Genomic DNA, 20,879 nt, shown 5'->3' with positions numbered 1-20,879 from the left:
CTCTTAGGCCCCCTCTTTCTGCTCGGTGGCAAGAGGGTAGGGGGTTCTCTGCTTTTCGTGGAGCCGCCTCCTGCTGCCTCGGCCTCAGGGAAGGCAGGGTGCGGCTCCACCAGTTGATCTCCCACTCACACTCCCAGATACTCCTTAACCTCTCCACTTCCTCCTTCAGCTCTGCCACCAGGCTGAGCAGGTCATTCACCTGCTCGCACCGAACACAGCCGTTGTCTCTGCTGTCCTCCGGTACGAGCGCCAGGCTCAGGCACTCCCTGCAGCCAGGGACCTGGACACCCGCGTTCTTGCGTGGGGCCTCCGTCTGGGTCCCCACACTCCTTCTGGCAACAGCTTTACCACGGGTGGTAACCATGGCTAGGATATCTCCTGGAAGAGCGATGCCCACTACTTGAGTTGCCAGAAGGGGCGGCTGCACCCTGCCAGTCGCCTTCCCCGCTCGCCCTGCCCGCGCGAACTGCTGCGCAAACTGCTGCGCCGGCTCTGTTTGCCGGCTCTGTTCGCCCGCGCTCCTGGTCGCCCGCGCTCCCTGTTCTACTTACAGCTGAGTTACAAACCTGGATACTCGTATTTTATTTGCCTGACAGAGAACATGAACCAGGTGGCTAGAGAGGTGACAAAAAGTCTTCGGAGTCAACTGCAGGTGAGAACTAACTGCAGAATTTCTCACAAGATCCTCATAGAGAAGCTATTCAAGTACCAGCTGGATGAGCAGACAGTGAGGTCCATTGCAAAATGGCTGAACAGCCAGGCCCCACAGGTGGTGGTCAGCAGCACAAAGTCTTGTTGGAGGCCAGTAACTAGTGGTGTACCCCAGGGGTCAATACTGGGTCCAATCCTGTTTTAACATCTTCATTAACGATCTGGATGATGGGGCAGGGTGTACCTGCAGCAAGTTTGCAGATGACACCACACTGAAAAGAGGGGCTGATACACCAAAGGGTCATGCTGCCATCCAGAGGGACCTGGACAGGCTGGAGAAATGGGCTGATGGGAACCTCACGCAGTTCAACAAGGGGAAGTGCAAAGACCAACACCTGGGGAGGAACAACCCTAGGCACCAGTACAGGCTGGGGGCTGCCCAGCTGGAAAGCAGCTTGGCAGAAAAGCACCTGGGCACCCCAGTGGACACCAAGTTGAACACGAGCCAGCAACATGTCCTTGCAGCAAAGAAGGCCAGCAGTATCCTGGGCTGCATTAAACAAAGTGCTGCCAGCAGGTCGGGGGAGGGGATCCTTCCCCTCTGCTCAGCACTGGTGAGGCCACGCCTGGAGTGCTGGGCTCTGCAGTACAAGAGAGACGTGGACACACTGGAGAGAGTCCAACGAAGGGTCACAAAGACAATGAAGGTGCTCTGGAGCATCTCTCCAAGGAGGAAAGGCTCACAGAGCTGCGACTGTTCAGCCTGGAGAAGAGAAGGCTCAGCAGGATCTCAGCAATGTGTATAAATTACTCAAAGGAGGGTGCAAAGAGGATGGAGCCAGGCTCTTGTCAGTGGTGTCCAGTGACAGGACCAGAGGCAGTGGGCACAGACTGGAACACAGGAGGTCCCCTCTGAACATCAGGAAACACTTTTTTCACTGTGAGGGTGACTGAGCACTGGCCCAGGGAGGTGGTGGATTCTCCATCCTTGGAGATACTCAAAAGCCGTCTGGACATGGTCCTGGGCACCAGGCTCTAGGTAGCCCTGCTTGAGCAGTGGGTTGGACCAGGGGACCTCCAGAGGACCCCGCCAGCCTCAACCATTCATTCATTCTGTGATTCGATGTGTCTGCAGTGAAGAATAGTTTTAAAGGGCCATAAAGCCCGTGTGTTTTGTGGAAGACAGAAGGTCTACGTGTAGCAAGTCTGAACCTTACCATGAATCCTAGTGCCTGTGCAAAGGCTCCAAACCTGCAGAACTCTGATACATATGGAGTGTTTTCTACCTTTCACAGATAAAAGCAGCATATCTGAAAAAAAACCTCAACAACGTTTTGAACTGTATTCACAGTTGCAAGCAGCTTCCACCACCTGCAATTAATGAGATCTCCTGCACCAGTGGGCAGGTTCAAGTGGGTTCGAGTCTAATATCCTGATAAAGCTGAGCACAACAACCATCTCTCAGGAAAAATGAGTGGGCAGAAGAGAGTAATGGAAAACACAGTGCTCACGAGCAAATTGAGCACTGGTCTAGGAACAGATCAACGGATAAATCAGCCAAACACAGCACTCTTCAATATCCCACAGAAATTACTAGTCTGAAAACACAGACAACATTCATTAGTGATACCTCAAATACAATTGTACCATAGAATACATATTGGCACAGACACTGCAGATGTTCGTAATCGCACAACTACTGAAAATGACTCTGGCTCAGAATAAATCTGTTGGACTACCTTTGTAACCACCCTGCACTAATACACTGTAGTCTATTCATCAGAAAATAAATAGTTTAAAAATCCAGCAAGAAAATGCTTTTTCCTCAAAAGTGTTAAGCAATACTGTTACTTAGTTACATTTTCCCTCTCAAAAAGTTGTATAACGGCTCTTGCCAATCCATCAGTCAAAGCGAATGCAGATGGCCAAGAGAATAAAGGATGCCAGGCCCAATTACCTCCAGACTTCCGCATGGGAATTCCCTGACGCCTCTAATTGCGCAAGCCTTAGTCAACACTTGTACAAAGCAGAAAACTCCCAATGAAGCAGAAAAATAGGAAAAACATCTCAGCTTTTTAACTTGTCTATAGCTATTGATTAGACAGTAAAAAGCAGTTGGAAAACAGGAAACCAGTTAACACTGATCTTGGACTGGCCTTTCGACTTCCAAAATTCAGATTTCACTCTGAAGAGCTGTATTAATCTAATTCTAATGGGAGACACTGTATCTCCATACAACCAAGCCAGACCAACAGGCAAGAAGCAGACTTGGGAGGACAAAATGTGGTGTAAAGTGCCTATTAGAACAGGCTTTCTCAATAACTTTTTTAGAGTTCTCTGTGTGACACAAGTTCAAATTATACTTGAGACTACCAAATACATTATTAAGGGCAGCCTGTTAGCTTTCTTTCTGGAAAGGTCACTAGAGACATTTAACAGGAATATATTGGTCAGAATAACTTTCATGAGGCAACCAGGTGCCATTTGCTCTCCTTCTTCCAACAGCTGGAGTTTAGGTTTGACCCAGTAAAACACTTCAGTACTGCTTTGGATAGGAACCAGCCTTCAGAGTGTCATGTAGGAGTAAGCACATCAAATATTAATGGTTCCACACCCTTTGCTACAATGGCAGAACTTGGTCCAGTATGTTCGGTAAACTGCACACATTTTGTTACTTCTAATACACTTGCAATACATTAGGGTTAGACGTGTACAATTCCTTGTATTTGAAAACCACCCAAAGTGTCCTCCTTACTATTTGTTACACATTTTACAGAGAAATACCTTCAGAGATCAAACCCATTTTTAGGTACAGGTTAACTAACATTAAAGGCTAGTAGTTAGTCTCACACTTCTGCATACAATGGTATTTTTAAGATGAAATATCAGACATTCTAAGGCAACAGTTCATCTTCATGGAGGTGAACGCAGTAGTTTTCAGAACAAGTTTGATTTTATTAAGTTACTTTCAAGTTAGAGGTATTTTGGGCTTTTGACAGTGTTAATGGATCCCATCCATCATGGTAAGCAAAATTCCCTTGTGCAAGGTGTATATAACAAGAGGAACAGACGTTCTCTGCAGCAATACTGCATACCTCCAGGACGACATGGCTCTGGTGTAATGTGGGAGCGGTTCAGGAGTTACTGCTGCAGAGAGGTGCCTCAGAGGTCAGGAGGAAGAAGCAGCAAAAGCTCAGCTATGGTATGATCGGCAACATTTAACATGTGCTTCCTCATAGAACTTCCCTCACGCAGGCACAAGTGTGAGCTGGCAGCACTGCAGGTACTGCTGCAGCTAGTAAAGGAACACAACCCAGGAAATGTATACAGCATGACTTGCACATCAGTTATCTCAGGTGCTTCACTGACACTTTGCATTGCACAGTCGGGAAGCCTAGAAGATAAGTACCCATCTCACTGTGGTAAAGAATTAGTTTATAAGCCCTGAAACCACCCAGTTGGCCCATATCATAAAGTTAATATTGAATATGAGAATACAGAGTATCCAGGGGCTTTACAGAAGACTTAGAGACCTCTTAAGCTTAAGAAACTTGCTGCATGAGCAGCCAGACTCACTTTCAAGAGACCAGGCAGCCTTCCATTAAAATCCATCTAGCCCATGGAAATACGACATGTTTCTTCAAATCAGGTTTTATTCAAAAATCATCATTTTCCAATAAAAAATTGTCATTCCCTCCTTCAATAAAAGGAAGTTTCCCTCTAAAAAACAATCAAGCTTACATTGGTGGTTTAAACTAAGTAACAGCTCATGGGGAAGGAAAGTCGTACTCAAAAGCAAGAAAACACTGGACCCCCAGAAGTGCAACAGGGCAGAGTAAAATGGAGAAAGCAGCCAGGGGCTGGTCAGATGGACACTTTTTCACTCACAGGAAGGTAACAGATAGGAGTTTGAAGGAAGATGGGTGAAGTACACTCCTTAATGGCACTATGCTTGCAACTCAAAATTACTCTTTTAATTCTGTATTGTAAAATTTCACGGACTGCACGTAAGATCTTCACATTTTGTCCAGTATATCCTTAAGAGCATAATCTTTGTTTAGAGATCCATTTTCATTTAAGAAAAAACAACCGAGAGCTGTAAACTACAAGGGGAGCTAAGGGCAGTTCAAAAAGCCTGGTATAAAGCCATGCATTGGGAACACAACCATGTTCAAAGCTCTCATGGTGAGCCAGCACTGGCCAAAATGAAGAACGTATCACCACACAAACAAGACCTGTTGTCCTCCCACTCTTTCTAACCACCTACTTCTTGCCCCATTTCTTTTTTTACCCTTCCAAGAGTTTGGTCTTCTTGCACGGATGTTGTGGTTCTGTTGGACTGAGCTGGGTCAGGTCCCATGAACAGGGCAATACTGCAGGAAACAGTTACTCATACTTTGAAGTTTGCTTCAGCTGTGGGCTGACCACAGGTGCTGCCTTATTTCGAAGAAGAATCTGGTCTGCTTGCTGCTGTACACAGCAAAGCAAAACTTCGGTACTCGCTCAAAAGCCTTCTCCATCACACTGGCAGCTCTGCTGACCGAGAGCAAGTGCATCTCGGGCTTCCTCAGCGCCACGCGCCATTCGCTGTGCTCTGCACCGTCCTCAGCCCTTCACGGCTGGACAAAGCTGCCGTTTCCAGTTTCAGATGCTGTCAGGAAAGTCATAGGGAGCGCTTCCCCACTCCCGCCCACCGCTGCCTGCCCTCAGCTGAACGGCGCATCCACAGGACACTTCAGCCGGAAAGCTGCGACCCTGTGCAAACCCCCTGTCGAGCCACGGGCAGGACGCCATTGCACAGCGTGAGAGGACGAGCCGGGCAGCCGCCCCAGCCTGGTAACTGAGGCCCGGCCCGCCCCAGGCAGACGCCGCGACGCTGCGGTACCGCGCTGCCACCGCGGGCGGCCGGGGCCAGCCCGGTGTCACCGGCGGGCAACTGAGCGCCCCCGGGCCCGGCCCACCGCCCCGCCCGCGCCCCGCCGGGCCGGGCCAGGCCGGGCAAGGGCCGGGCAGGCCGCGCCGAGGCCGCCCTATGGCGCTTATCCCCGCCCCCTCCCATCACTCCACTCCCTCCACCCAATCAGGGCGCCGCGCTCCCCCGCGGCGGCGAACGGGAGGGCGCCGTCCCTCCTTCCCCCAGCTCGTGGCGACACGCCGGTGACATGTCGAGACGTCGCGTGACACGAGAAGGCGGCGAGACACCCCCCCACCTCGGCGGGCCGCGCCGCCATTGGCTGCGCCGGGAAGCCGGCTGCGCTCTCATTGGCTACCGGCGTCGGCCGTTGGGCCGGCCGGCGGCGCACCTACCTGAGGGAGGAGGCGGAGGAGGCGAAGGGCCGCGGCCGCAGGTGAGCGCGGGGCGACGGAGCCTGGGCCTGGGCCTGGCAGCGGGCGGCTCACGCCCGTCAAGCCCTCCTAACGGCCGCGGAGCTCCGGGCGTGGCCTGTCGCCGCGGCGGCGGCCGTTGGCGGGCGGCCTGCCCCCTCTTCCTCCCCCTCCCCCCGCCGTGCCGAGGGTCCCTGAGAGCCGCCCGCTGCCGCCCGAGCCAGGCCGGGTGCGGGGTGTGTGTGTGGGGGGGTGGCTTCTGCCGAGTCTCCGTTCAGAGCGCGTGTGCTGGAGTGGGTCGTGCTGTTGCTGCCGTCCCTGACGCGGTGTCTTGCCCCGGTGCGTGTGTCCGTGTGGCAGGCGCCTCGGCGCGGGAGCGGAGCAGATGGACCTCCTGCCGAATTCAGCACCCCTGGCGAGGAAGCTGAGGAACACTCTGATTCAGTACCACAGCGTCGGAGATGGCGAGTGGCGGATGGCGAAGAAGACGGTGAGCGGTCTGTGCGGTTTCGTGCGTGCGGGTTCTCTCAGGGAAGCTGCAGGTCACTTGTGGAAAGAGCTTATTACGCTGTGTGACACAGGTGTGAAACATCTGGTAAATTCTTGCGGGGCTTTCGTAGGAAAGGCCCTGTGAAACCACCCTTCTGGGATAGTACATCGTTAGGGGACAGAATTTTTTTTCCTGCCTGCAGACATACTCTGTCATTTCCTCTACACATTTTTGGGGAGGTATCTCACGGAAAAATCCCACCAGTGTAGGACTACGGTCTTTTCTTAAAGCAAAATGTGAAGTACCGTTAGCACTATCATTGTTGCAAGGTGCTCACTAGTACTTTCGACAAACCAGCCACAGCCTGCAAGTCAGCTCTGCCAGCCTTTGAAATCTCTTTTGTCTATAACACTTGAACCCATCATGCTTCAACTTCAACATGTCTTCCTCTTAAAAAAAGTGAGATCGTTCTCAGTTCTCTCTCTCGTATTGCTTCATGCTTCCATTGCCTTCAGAGCCCTCACATTATCAGAAGTTTCCTTCCGTGAAAGGGCATGCAGTTCCTGCTTTCTCCAAGAAGTTTGCCATACCCTTCTTTTGAGGTGCTTGACTTTTCAGAGTCCTGCTTCATCAAGCTACATAGACTTTGCTGGTGCATCAGTTCTAGGCTGGATGAATACTTTCTAGTCCTGTCCTGCACAGGAGGTAGAAATGTATTTCGGTATCTCAGTGTAGCAACATGGTGGGACTAGCGTAGTAGATTTCTGCCTTTGCCGTTTTGTTAAAATGGTTTGGCTGGGTCTTGTGGGGTTTTTTCGCTTTCTGAGCAGCCATTGATGAGAGAGTCAAGTGTTCCAAATGAAACTTGATTATGTGCAAAATTAGCTAATTGACGGTCTTGAAATGGAGAAACAGGGTATCCAAGCCTTTCACTCTTGCAAAATACCTACACCACCTCTGCTCTGATAAACGCTGTGTCTTAGACCTGTACAATTCTTTTGCTTTAGGAAGTTACCTGAATCTCACTGTTTCAGATCATGTTCCTCCCTGGATTTTGCCACTGTAAGATTTCCAGTTGCCCTGCCTTCCTGCCTGCCTTCCTGCCTGCCTGCCTCCCTCCCTCCCTCCCTTTCCCTTTCTCTTTCTTGCCTGCCTCCGTCCCTGCCTCCCTCCCTCCCTGTGTTTTTGTACTGTGCCATGCAACAGAAATTCAGATCTTTAGATACCTGCCAGGGAGATGTGTTTTGCCCCTAAATATCTTCAGCAGTTCTGGATGCAGTACTCACACTACTATTCTTTAGGACATTTGGTCCTTTGTGCTTATGTAATCGTGATTCCAAATAAAATGTTGCCATATGGTACGCTCTTTAATATTGAAATGCAGAAATTTTGTACAGAGGTTCCATTTTGTAGTTTGATAAAAATCGGAAGATACTATTTTCTTTATTTTCTCTGACTAACTTTAAAATGAATAGACTACTTCTTGCAAGACACTTCTAGTCAAGCATCTAGGAGAGAAGGGTAACTTAAGCTTTCTTGTTTGCCACTGTCAGCACCTCCTGCGCGCATATGCTTGGTGATGTGTTACAGGAGTGCAAGCAGAGGCTGTATGGTCTTTCTGTCTAAATAATGTCCATATAATGGCTTTTGACTGAAAGGCTTTACCTAGTAACGCGGTTCCATTATTCTGTGTGTTTTCATAGTAAATGGGCTTGGCCTGCCAAGCCGTATTTCTGCGCAGACTTCTAACATTTGGCACTGAGAAAGGCAATTGACCTTATTTTTTTGAAAGAGTGGAAGATAGATTATGAGTAAAAGATGTCTGAAACATCTGCTTCTCTTCTTATGAAAAATGTACAAAACTACCCAGGTCAACAAGCACTCTGGGGTGAGCTGTAGTTAATGGTAATGTTGTTTGCTTTGCTGCAGAGAAGCTGAAGCATTTTCTGGACATCTTACAATTTTATGTAAGTGACAGTTAATGTCGTATCTTCCATTTTCTTTCAGAAAGATGCAACTGTGTGGCGTAAACCATCAGAGGAATTCAGTGGATACCTGTAAGTTTGCCTGCAGCACAGATTAATTTTTAAGGTTCTATAGATGTGTTTTGTAGAATTTAGAAGTGAAGATTGTGGATTCTACAGCCCTCAGCTACACAGATTCTCTAGAGGAGAAGCAAAGTGGATCATCTAGTGTGCCTGTACCATTTCTTTTTAGTGTTATACTAGATGCTTTAGCATTCCGTGGTGTTTAGAACAATGAACAATGAGAACTGTGGAACACCACAAAAGTCCCATTGGCTGGAGCAGGCAACAACATATCACAGAATCACAGAATGGTAGGGGTTGGAAGGGACCTCTGTGGGTCATCTAGTCCAACCCTCCTGCTGAAGCAGGGTCACCTACAGTAGGTTGTAGAGGACCTTGTCCAGGCAGGTCTTGAATATCTCCAGAGAAGGAGACTCCACAACCTCCCTGGGCAGCCTGTTCCAGCCCTCCATCACCCTCAGAGTGAAGAAGTTCTTCCTCACGTTCAGCTGAAACTTCCTATGCTTCAGTTTGTGCCCATTGCCTCTTGTCCTTGTCGCTGGGCACCACTGAAAAGAGTCTGGCCCCATCGTCCTGACACCCACCCTTCAGATATTTATAAGCATTTATTAGGTCCCCTCTCAGCCTTCTCTTCTTCAGGCTGAACAAGCCCAGCTCCCTCAGCCTCTGCTCGTAGGAGAGATGCTCCAGTGCCCTCATCAGCCTTGTAGCCCTCCCTGGACTCTCTCCAGTAGCTCCTCATCTTTCTTGAATTGGGGAGCCCAGAACTGGACACAGTACTCCACATGGGGCCTCACCAGGGCAGTGTAGAGGGGAAGGAGAACCTCCCTCGACCTGCTGGCCACGCTCCTCCTAATGCACCCCATGATCCCATTGGCTTTCTTGGCAGCCAGGACACACTGCTGACTCATGGTCAACCTGTCATCCACCAGGACACCCAGGTCCCTCTCCACAGAGCTGCTCTCCAGCAGGTCCGCCCCAAGCCTGTACTGGTGCATGGGGTTGTTCCTCCCGAGGTGCAGGACCCTGCACTTGCCCTTGTTGAACCTCATCAGGTTCCTCTCTGCCCAACTTTCCAGCCTGCCCAGGTCACGCTGAATGGCAGCACAGCCTTCCGGTGTATCTACCACACCTCCCAGTTTGGTGTCATCAGCAAACTTGCTGAGGGTCCATTCTAACTCTTCATCCAGGTCGTTGATGAAGAAGTTAAACAAGACTGGGCCCAGTACTAGTTACTGGCCTCCAACTAGACTCAGTGCAGCTGACGACAACCCTCTGAGTTCTGCCATTCAGCCAGTTCTCAATCCACCTCGCTGACCACTCATCCAGCCCACACTTCCTGAGCTTCCCTAGGAGGATGTTATGGGAGACAGTGTCCAAAGCCTTGCTGAAGTCAAGGTAGACAACATCCACGGCTCTCTCCTCATCTACCCAGCCAGTCATGCCATCCTAGAAAGCTATCAGATTGGTCAGGCATGATTTCCCCTTGGTGAATCCATGCTGACTACTCCTGATAACCTTCTTTTCCTGCACTTGCTTGTTGATGACCTCCAGGATAAGCTGCTCCATCACCTTTCCTGGGATGGAGGTGAGGCTGACCGGCCAGTAGTTCCCTGGGTCCTCCTTCTTGCCCTTTTTGAAGACTGGAGTGACATTGGCCTTTCTCCAGTCCTTGGGCACTGCCCAGACCTTTTGGAAAGATGGTCTGCAAACCACAGAATCAAGTCCAGGTTCAGTAGATCCAAAGTGTTATGTCAGTGCTTGGACTGTCACAGTGACCATGCAAGTGCAACAGAGTAAAATATCAAGCATATGGTTGTGGTAAAGGTGTGTGACGTAAAGGCCCTTCCTGTGTTTCTGTCACTGGGTTGTGTTGGTATCTGTAGGTTTAGGTAGAGAAATAGTTACTGGGGAACAGCATTCTGAAGAAAGGAAAAGTGGTGTGAAAAGGTAGTGTTTGAAAGTATCTTGGAGACTGGTAACACTCAGTTGGAATTCAAGTCCTGTTAAATCTGCGAGAACCGATGACCCCAGACACCAAGAGTCTGCTGACTGTGCAGGGCCACAGGCATGCTGGCATCAGCAACAGGTGCAGCTTGAACCACTGCCAAGTGACAGTGGCTGCTGTGTGCAGATGTAGACTTCAGGGCTGTGTATACACCTGGGGAATTAAAGGGCACTTTGAAGAACTTTCCAAACACCTTCCTAGAAGCCACTGGCATGTTCGTGTGGTCCTCCCATTCTGAGTATGCAGCTGAGATTAGCTCCAACCAGGTAATTACGAGTGAATAGGGGTGAACTGTGCAAGTGAGTAAATGTGTCCGTTGTTTGACTAGTTGTCTACTATTAATAAGAACAGCTTAATGAATAAGAAGAGTTTCGAAAATAATGATTCTGCTGGATTCTTCCCCATCAGGAGCTGGAGGCCCAGTAACTCAAGTAAACAAAATCTCTGGTGTCTGTTGAAAATGTCTGATAACAAATGAATGTTCTGTAATGTCTTATACCAAACTAATTTATTTGGTACTTTCACACCACCAAAGCATAACATATTTTCTCATTAGCTTGATTCTACTAGTGCTACTTCTACTTTATGGAAAATGTTTTTCCCATTGTGTTCCTGCTCTCCTTTCTTCTTTTGCTTTTAGCTTTACTTGTCCCTGGTGAACTCCCTTTCTCACCCAGCAAGAAGAGAAAAATAGCAAGTTGTTAGAGAAATAAATATGGTGACTTTCATCTGAGGAAGGAGTTTGCCATTTACAAAATATTGATTGCAGCATAACGACAAAGTTTCTCAGAATAACATTTATTGCAGAGAAGAATAGATGCACTCATAGGTCTTTGTCTGTACTTTTTCTCTGATACAATTGTCCCTGACCATAACTCCAGGTACCAAGGTATTATAGTAAATGTGTTGTTGCAAATTAATAGAACATGTATAAAGAAATTCTCACTTCTAAGTGTAAACATATGTTTCTCTAGCTACAAAGCTCAAGGAGTGGTGGAAGATGTTACTAACAGAATAGTGGATCATATTCGCCCTGGACCTTACAGGCTAGACTGGGACAGCTTAATGACTACGATGGACATCATGGAAACGTTTGACGAGGTGAGGACTTGTTTAGATTCTTAAGTGAAATGTGTATAGCTGCATACATGAATTAGGCAGTACAGCAGAGCAGTCATTCCAACAAATACTAATGTTGTTCTCCCCGTTTTCTGTGTGCATGTGGGATATTGTGCAGTGGGTGACTTCAGATGAGACTTTCTGGCTGCACAGACTTCTCCTATTCTGAAGCCTGAAATTCAGCTTTCCATCAGTGCTAAAAGTAAAGGAGTACAACTTGGTTGGTCACAGTTCTCTTGGACCTGGGAGCTCTGGTAGCCTCTGATAAAATTCACAGCTAGAGAGTTACAGTGTGATGTTTTATATGCCAAATCCTGTTCATGCAGCTTGCTTGCTTCTGTTCCACAACAAACAAAATCGTGGGTATTAATCCGTGCATACAGAAGCTGTACCTCCCCCTCTTCCTGAAAGGCTGACTTCACTCTGTGGCAGGGCTTTGTGATGTGAGCCAAAAGAGTTCATGCTGAGGGGCAGGACTTGCTAAAGAAAGGTAGGTTTGAAGTTGATTGCAGAAATGCTCCTGGGTTACTGGGGACATCCAGTATGACTTCAAAACCCTGTGGACGTCTGGTTACACATGGATTGTCTTTTGCTGTGGCTCTTAAGGAAGATTTATATGACAAGTTTTTTTTGCTAGTTATTCGCTAGAATTTAAACAAACTCTATTGTCTTATAAGAAATCCTTTTTTGAAGACTTGTTTGCATTCTGTTTTATTATTCACTTTATGAATTATAAGTACTAGACAGAGCATCTTAGTACCGAGAGAGGTCTCTTGCAATTTGTTCACGGTGCTTTCAGACTTCCTAAGTGGTGGTTAAGCCACACAGAAGCCACATGGCTTTCAGTTCTCAGGCATGAGACAGTTCTCTAGTTTTAGTCAGTGTGGTTTAAAGGTGCCAGATATTCTCAGCCCCTGCAGCTCTCAGTTGCAGACTGCAAGTCCTTACAAACTGCCAGCATTTAGACTGAAAATGACATAGCTATTCAGACCTCACTGATAAGTTGTTTGCCCAGCGTAGCTGACAGAGGCTAGCTGCCTACAAGCATAAATTACCCTCTATTCATTATACTAAGGAATTTTTGTTTTCTTACCCTCCTTGTTCTGTCACTCAACAAGAACTGCTGTGTGATGCGCTACACCACTGCTGGCCAGCTCTGGAACATCATAGCACCAAGGGAGTTTGTTGATTTCTCTTACACTACAAGCTATGAAGATGGGCTTCTAACATGTGGTGAGGCACCACTTACCTCTGATTAATTCTTATTTTGCAACAGCTGCTTGCCTTAAGATTTGATTCAAATTAATTTTAGTTCTGCAGTAAGCATTCAAAAAAGGCATAAGGTGGTATCAAACAAGTATTTCAAAGCATTTTAACATCTTACAGGTTTAAAGAAGTGTACAAGTTACTGGTTTACCCATGAGCCATCCCTGTGTGCCAAGTTTCGTTTATGCAGGCTGTGGGTCAGGAGTGGTAGAGGCAAGTTGAGTGCTCTGACTCAGCTCTTACAGCAAACTGGGTGGAGTAACAATTTGCTACTAAATGGGAGGAATGCCTTTTTAATGTCAGAATTTCTTCTTATCAAGCTCTGCTTGTCTGTTGTGGGGTTTGGATGAAGAGGAGACAACTTTCATGCATGAAAGTACCCAGAAACTTGAAGTGTGTCTGTCACTTATACTAAATTCCTCAAGCAGAAACTTGCACACTTTTAATTTACCATACCATTATTTTTTATCTATCTCAAATTAATTTCTGTTTTTCTGTTTGTTTTCCTTCATAGGTATAAGTCTAGACTACGGAGAGGTGAGACCCAACTTTGTCCGTGGATTCAATCACCCTTGTGGTTGGTTCTGTGTCCCTCTGAAGGACTATCCTAGCCACAGTCTTTTGACAGGGTATATTCAGACCGAGCTGCGAGGGATGCTACCGCAATCTGCAGTAGACACTGCCATGTCTAGTACCCTGGCCAATTTCTACTCTGACCTCAAAAAGGCACTGAAAACATAGGCAAACGGTGACTTAAAAGCCCATGCATTTCTTGCAATCAAATTATATTTTTTAGCTTAGCGTAGGTTAGCTACTGAGTTAAGAGGTGAGTAACATTGTTCCTGAGTGATACCTGAACCTCTATGTTGAGGGATCCAACCAACTTCACCAAGTAATTCTTGATGTTATACTCAGCATACATTCCTGATTCACAGTGTGAGATTCTGTTTCCTGCTCAGCACTCTGCAGCTGTGTGAGGAGTAGTCTGAATCTATAACCCACTGGCTCCTAGGTAGAAAACACAAGATATGTGTGTGGGCTTGAAAAATGCAGCGTGAACTCAGCTCTCACCGACAGTATTGAGAGTGGAATGCTCAGGATTTGGCGGGTGCAGGTCACTGTACAGGCAGTATCTCATTGAAGATGTAATTTTGTAATATATATATATTTTTATATTTACTTAAAATCTTTGATTTATTTAGTTTGTACAGGTGCATCTGTAATTTTGTTTTTAAAAATTGTTTTGATTTATCATGGGGATATTACATAGCCACGCTGTTAAATGATACTATTCATAAGAAAGCTGTTTGCTCTTGTTAGCAAAAATAAGTATTCATTACTGGCATTTCTTCAGTGTTGTAACTGTAACTCAGTTACCTGTTGTATATAACGGTCTCAGTGCATAGATAAAGAAATGCCCTTACAGCTGATCCAAAGCTCATTTAAGTCATCAGGTGTCTTTCCATAGTTTTTAGCGGGCTTTTAATCACACAGTTGTCAAAGTAGCAAACCTCTTCTGTGATACTCTGCACTTCTCAAGAATTTTTAACTTAAATTTGCATGTAATTGTGTGTGTGGTTTTTTTTCATCTTCCTTAACTGAAAATCCTGCAATTACAAAAGCAACAGAAAGCACTGTTAACTTGCTTCAGTTACAGGCATTGGCGTAGCCACAACAGCACGGACTGCCAGCATGCTGGTACAGCACACTGGAGTATTCTGTGGTAATACCCCTAGACTGATCTTTGCAATAAATCAAATTAGCATCTTAAAACGTGGGCAACTGAAGGCCAAAGCTCAGGCTGCAGAGTTGCTCAAATCTGATGGAGGATGGAAGGTCAAATTTTTAAGGATATTTAGCCACACAGTGATGCTGACAGGTGCATAGCAGGGGCTTTCAGAAGATTGCTGTTTGTCCTGCTAGGAACCTGAATTCTCTTTAAAACATGGCTTTAAGCTCTTAATGTTGGTATGCATCATTTGCTCAGGGGAGATTGTAATTATCTGTATGTTTTACCAGTGCTAGTAGAGGCAAGTTTAGCTGTATAGTAGTTAGGGAAGTATCTTGGAGGCCTTGATATTTTGAGGCGAGTTGTATACATACAGTCCAAGGACTGGCAGTGAATTCTTGGGGGGGGGGGGGAAATCAGATTAAAGTAGTTCCCCTGCAATATTGGCTCTCTTGACACTGGCCACTGTAGCTGAACTCTGAACAGTGAAGACTTTTCTTTCTCATTGCTTAAGCAGAGAGGTAGAAAAAAGGTGACACCAAATATAATGAGGGCTCTTTCAACATATTTCATGTATTAGGCATTTAGTAATGTTTAAGACACTTAAAAACAAAGGTATCAAACAGCCTTTGATGTCTTTCTAGGCAGAAAATGTCAGCTCCCTGTTGGGTTTTGTGTATTCTGCAGCTCCCTTTCAGCTCCTTTGTTACTTTTCCCATCTTTTATATCTTCCTTGTTTTCCCCACCATGCTGGAAGTTCACAAGGTGATCTTTCACCACCAAGGATGGTAACGAATCTGTAGCAGCAGTCACGCTTTTTCCTTAGTGCCAGAGTCCACTCCTTTCTAGTACTGGTAGAGAGGCAAGTGTGAAAGCTCTACCAATACTGCTCTGTGGGATGAATGCTGACATGATTATAGAGGAAGCTGTGTGAAGTGTACCCTATTTATTCTTCTGAGTTATATGGACTACATGTGTAGTGAATCTGCATATTCATGTCTTCTTTTTTTAGAAATGCTGGGACGGACTAATTGAGGGGTTGCGATACAGATGTATATAAAGAAAAATACTCCATTGCTCCATAAAAGGCACAGTTTAAATCTACACAGAGGCACTTCAGTGCTGGAGAAATGGGTCAAAAGGAGCACAAGACGATGATGTTTGTGCGACACTAGGCACTGCAGAAAAGATTAAGGGGTCCCTGTTTCAAACACCCATTATAAAGGCTCTAACACCTCTAGAGTACGTCTGTATTTAGTGTTCAGTCAAATGGCTTTTTATACTTTCAGTGAAGATGGGCTGATGAAGCACAGAGCAGCTGAAGAAAGAAGAACTTGTGTTTAAATAGAAGAAAATTGCTAGGGTATTTTAAGTATGATGATGTTTTTGACAAAAATTTCTCTGTGCAGGTTTCTTTTTTGTCAAGAGGGTTTAGTAACAGACCTAGAGATGGAAAGATTTTGTGAATGAGAGTAAAGCTTCTCAAAGCAAAGCAGGCCTTCTGTTTTGCATTATCGTAATTTATTCGTTAAACACTGGTTACACTGGCTTTGTGTGTTTTAACAAACATAGTCTATTGTTCTGCCAATGAGTCAGGACATTCAGGTGATAACAGAGTAGAGACTACCAGAGAAAGAGAACGGAGGCAGATTTTTAAATTTTTTTTTTTACTCAATAAAAAAGCGTAGTACAATACTCCCGTTTTCAGATGAGGAGAAATCATAGAAGGGGATAGCAAATGTTAAGGATTTATTTGAGGGAATCTCACATTTCTAAAAATGCTTCTGATTTAGGAGTGTAGTGATTTGCAATATATGCTGATTATGCTGCTGAAGCAATGAATAGCTGATACCCATACAGTCATTATTCCAAGCAGTTCAGCTATAGAGTAATACAGAACTAGAAGAAAGATGTCCAGTTTCATAGTGTGTTGTTTTTATTTGAAAGCAAAACTCCTTTTTATATAGCTAAGGATGGAGAGGAGTGTTAGATCTTGAAGCAGAGCTGTTCTTTACCCAGGGAACATTTAGAACCAAGAAAGCCACAATATCAAGTACTTATCTGATCAGAACCTCTTTTCCCACCACGGCATTTTTCTCCTCCTAAGTTAGTCGACAATCTAGATGGAGTTAAGACAGTAAAAAGGAAAGCAATTGAGAGGACAAAGGGCAGAAGCCCATGTTTTGCTTATTAGGAGGTAGTGGGAGGCAAAGTAAATTACGTAGTATAGATTTCTGTCATCCTCACAGCAGCAGAATTTCTGCAAGTTTGTGAGTTTCGCCAGTACCTGAGTTTGAGTGTTTCAGTTAAACTGGAATATAGTTCTCTGAAAGCAACTTCTGAACGAGGTGCCCAAGAATAGCAGAGAACGGTTTTTGCTACGGAAATGACATGTATATAGACACATCAGAATTATTTTTATATGAGTAGTATTTAAAAAAAAACCAAACTTTTTCTGGGGTTTAGGCAATATGACAGTCTAATCTTTGGCACTTTAACTAGGTTCTCTGTGTGCGGATGTGAAAGGTGGCTAAAGATAAGACAATTTTAAGGTTTGGCTTCTGTTCCTCATCTAAAACCTCCAGCATTAAACCTTGCCTGTAGTTGTGCTGCTGCTTTTACATATGCAGTAGATAGAGATTGGGCCACGTTGGATTTGGGAGCAATCCAAGGTGCTCTGCCACAGCCTGCTGGGAGGTGGACCAGTACTTCAGATAGATAATCTGGGAACAGCACAAGCCCTGATGTCAAATTTGGTGAATTTATAAACGTGAAACATGATGAATTTGTAAAACATGAAGAGAGTGTGTAATTCCTCCAGTAATCATAAATCACAAGAACTGTTTTGATGGTGTGAGCTGGCGAGTCAACCTAGGAGATTTATTGCTGTAAAAGTAGCCATAATTCTAGTGAAACCAGTCAAGTTGTGCCTATGTTCAGAAAATCAAGGTCAGTCTATCTTAACAGTGGTTTTAACTGACTGTGTTCAGCACTTCAGAGATTGTATTTATATTTTGAATGCAATTACAGAATAAATTAAAGCATGGATTCCAACAGACTTAACGATGCAGCCTTTTCAATACTTGTGCAGGTGGATGTAGCATTCAGTTACTTTTTGGGGAGTTACATCTGATGATGTAGTTCATCTTCAGCTGCTCGGCGATGTCTAACGCTATCAATTAATCTCCTTAAACTGGGAAACCAAAAAGCCTGTATTTACTTAGAAACTTGGTTTCTGGTAAATTGAAGTCTCTTTAAAACCGTACAAATAGGATTTTCTCAAAGCTTCAATTCTAAAAATACATATATTTTTTTTTGTAGTGACACCATGTTTGCTGTGGAAGAACTTTATTATTTTGTTTTAGTATTACTTACCTTTTAGCATGTTTAATAAATGGTTTATTAACCATCAAAATTAAGTTAATCCAGAACACAGGAGCATACAGTGCCCTGCAAAAGGCACACAGATGTACATTAGGGTTATAAAGCATGCTGCAACACATATTTTGACACGTATTTAATTAGCACATACATAAACAAAGGAAGAAAATGCCTGCGTCTTACATAGAACCTTTCCTTGTTTTTCTTACGAAGCCTGCGTAAAGGCAAGAGAGTTGTGTAGGATTTTACTTCAGAGCGAAGAGCTGCAGCCCTCTACTGTGGCTGAGAAAAGGAACTGTGACCTCTGAGATACAGTATGCTCTCGTAGAATGTGTATTATGTCACCCTCTGCAAAGTGGGGTACAAACAGGTACAGAGGCAACTTGGGGTCTTCGGAAAATGATTAAGAACATTAATTAGAATTATTTAAAAAAAACAGTTGCATTTAAACCCATTTCCTGGTGAAAGAGAATATGAAAATGGGAGAGATAAATGATAAGTCTATGCTGAAGATTGAATGTTCTCTAGGAAAGAATATATCCAGAAGTCCTAGACCGTAATTTAAACTTTGTAATACATTATGCCTTTTCCAGTCCCCACTGAGCTGTACTGGTGACTCGGTTTTACAGTACAGGTAGGGACTGATTATTGTGGGGTTAACCTTCCTAGGAACTGAACCACTAGCAGGGAGAAAACAGGCTCAGATGAGGATAGTGTCACAGGAGATGTCTGTGCATGTTTCGCAGCTGACCCACGCAATAAGAGACGTCACATCTGGGTTAAGGCGCCCCAAATCCCAACACATTTTCCAGAACTGTCTCTTCCAAAGTGACTTTTAAAATCTGTCTTTCAGTGAGCCAAGTCAGTATGACTACCTGATAATTCTCGAACATGTTTCTGTGATACGGGAACATAGATGGAGATATGAGAAGATCAGTTACTGCCCAAGGTGTAACAGAAGCCAAGCTGGCTCAGGCCTTCTGTGGAGCCGTGTGGCTGTGCCCTGGGATGCCTGACCAAACGCCTTTCCTGAGCTCTGTACCCGGGCCTGCCAGCAAAGACCCAGCTCTCAGGAGGGCTGTGACCCGAGGCAGCAAATGACTACCCTAAGTAAGGGTCCCCGACTTTCTCAGGGTGTCCATCTGAGCGCTGCCTTTAATTTGGGTTCCAGTCAGACAGCATTACGGCTAGTGCATTGGTGTTAGTGATTTGAGCTCCAAGGCTCACGGGGGATGCAGGGCAGTGCTCAAAGGGGTGCATCGGAGCAGCTGCAAACATGAGTACTTTGTTATTTGGGTACCATACGACCCCTCCTTGTCCTGACGCCTAACAGGATATTGAGCTCCTCACGATTTGGAGGAAGAAGGAAAGAAATCGTGGCAGACCTGTTCCCTGGAGAGTGAGGAACATTCCCACAAACCAGTATCTCTTACGCGCACAGGATGAAGCGTGGACCCCTTTGTGCACAGCCATCTCTGCGAATTTCATGGTCTACCTGCCCCAACCAGTCAGGCTAATTTGAAAGACACAAGTAAAACATGAACGTCTGTACAGAAACACAGCCCATTAGGGTTGAGACACGGGAATTTCCCAAGGCCAGCAGGTGCAGCAATCTTCACCAGAAGACCACGAGTTAGCGACCCATGCAGCAGTTAAGCTGCGCTGGGTCAGGGCTGTGCTGTGTGGGACGAACTGGCCCAGCTAACGAGCGCAGGGGAGCCCGCAGGCAGCTGCCGCGCGGCGCTGGCCATCGCACCCTGCCTGGCCTTCCCCGCGTCCGACAGTGCAGCAGGATGTTCTCACATGGACATCTTTCCCGCTTGATGGTAGGAACGGTTAAGTAGTTTGATGAATGGAATGATGTGCCATTTTAAGAAAATCCTGTAATAGCTCAAATAATAAAAAACAAGGTAACCCTTGCATGGGCAGGGTTTGCACAGCGTGCTGTGCTGGAGGCCTGTGTGATGCCTTACAACTCAGCGTTCCCAGCATTTGAAGGGGTGCAAAATTGTCTGCACTAGCCTCTCTTTCTTTAGTGTGTTAATTCTAATAAACAGTGCTTTACATGATACTTTACAGAGGCTGATTGCCTTTTTACTGGGTTCACAAGGAACCAACACTTCCTGGTGCAAAACAGCAGGCAAGTTGAAGAACTAAGTTTTGTACATGCACTGCACAGGCAAAATGTCTTTCTGTGCTGCCTGTGTGCCTCACAGTCTGTACAAATTGAGGAAACCTGACACCCGTCACAAGTTCTACCTTCTACACGCCTCTTGCCTGAAGAAATGGAAGTATGACAATGAAGAAAAAAAAGAAGTCAGAAAGATGCCTTTCATGCACTTTTTTTTTTTTGAAATGTCAAATATAAGTATAGAGAATTCACAATGCATGTAAAAATACTGAATCATTTCCCAAACCATCCGCATCCTTGGATATTTAAGACAAAAGGTTACTTGCACATGTGCATCATGTTGAAGGAAAAAAGTATTTTAACTGCTCAGAAGGACGACAGAACAACAAAACCCCAGGGCTTCATAAAGAAGCAGACTGCACCAGGCATCAGCAGCAATGCAGATCTTAGTTATGAGGCAGGGTGGTTTTGTTTTAACTCCCCAGCTACCCTGTCTCTCTGAGTAGTTCTGTCAGGTTACAGATTTGTCAGTTCTCTCTTTATCCCATTTTCTTGTTTGTCTCAAGCTCGCTATAAAACCAGTGTAATGCTATGCTGTAACAGGAGCTTTCATGCCACGATTTGATGCACTGCACTGTTTTTCAGAGTTCAGTCCAAAGCACAAAAATCTTGAGCTCCAGGGAGAACTCAAGATCCAAAAGACCCAGATCCTGTAGGTGCTCCCTTCTCTC

General features: G+C 45.6%; 1 protein-coding gene across 2 annotated transcripts in view; it reads left to right on the top strand.

Moving 5' to 3' along the window:
* Positions 1–5,849: 5,849 nt before the first annotated feature.
* Positions 5,850–20,879, top strand: part of STARD4 (StAR related lipid transfer domain containing 4) — a 28,304-nt gene continuing 13,274 nt past the window's right edge. The window contains exons 1-6 of one of the 2 annotated variants that reach the window (XM_075411739.1): positions 5,850–5,999; positions 6,337–6,466; positions 8,474–8,523; positions 11,497–11,623; positions 12,760–12,874; positions 13,422–17,694. In XM_075411739.1, the coding sequence (XP_075267854.1) occupies positions 6,362–6,466; positions 8,474–8,523; positions 11,497–11,623; positions 12,760–12,874; positions 13,422–13,648 (624 nt within the window). In that variant the 5' untranslated portion in view covers positions 5,850–5,999; positions 6,337–6,361 and the 3' untranslated portion in view covers positions 13,649–17,694. Of the gene's footprint in view, positions 6,000–6,336; positions 6,467–8,473; positions 8,524–11,496; positions 11,624–12,759; positions 12,875–13,421; positions 17,695–20,879 lie in introns of those variants that run through there. The other variant, XM_075411738.1, reaches the window with a different exon arrangement.

Source organism: Opisthocomus hoazin, chromosome Z (assembly GCF_030867145.1).
Source record: "Opisthocomus hoazin isolate bOpiHoa1 chromosome Z, bOpiHoa1.hap1, whole genome shotgun sequence".
Lineage (NCBI taxonomy): Eukaryota > Metazoa > Chordata > Aves > Opisthocomiformes > Opisthocomidae > Opisthocomus > Opisthocomus hoazin.
The sequence above is the reverse complement of the archived record's forward strand: the minus strand, read 5'-3'. Positions and strand labels throughout refer to the sequence as shown.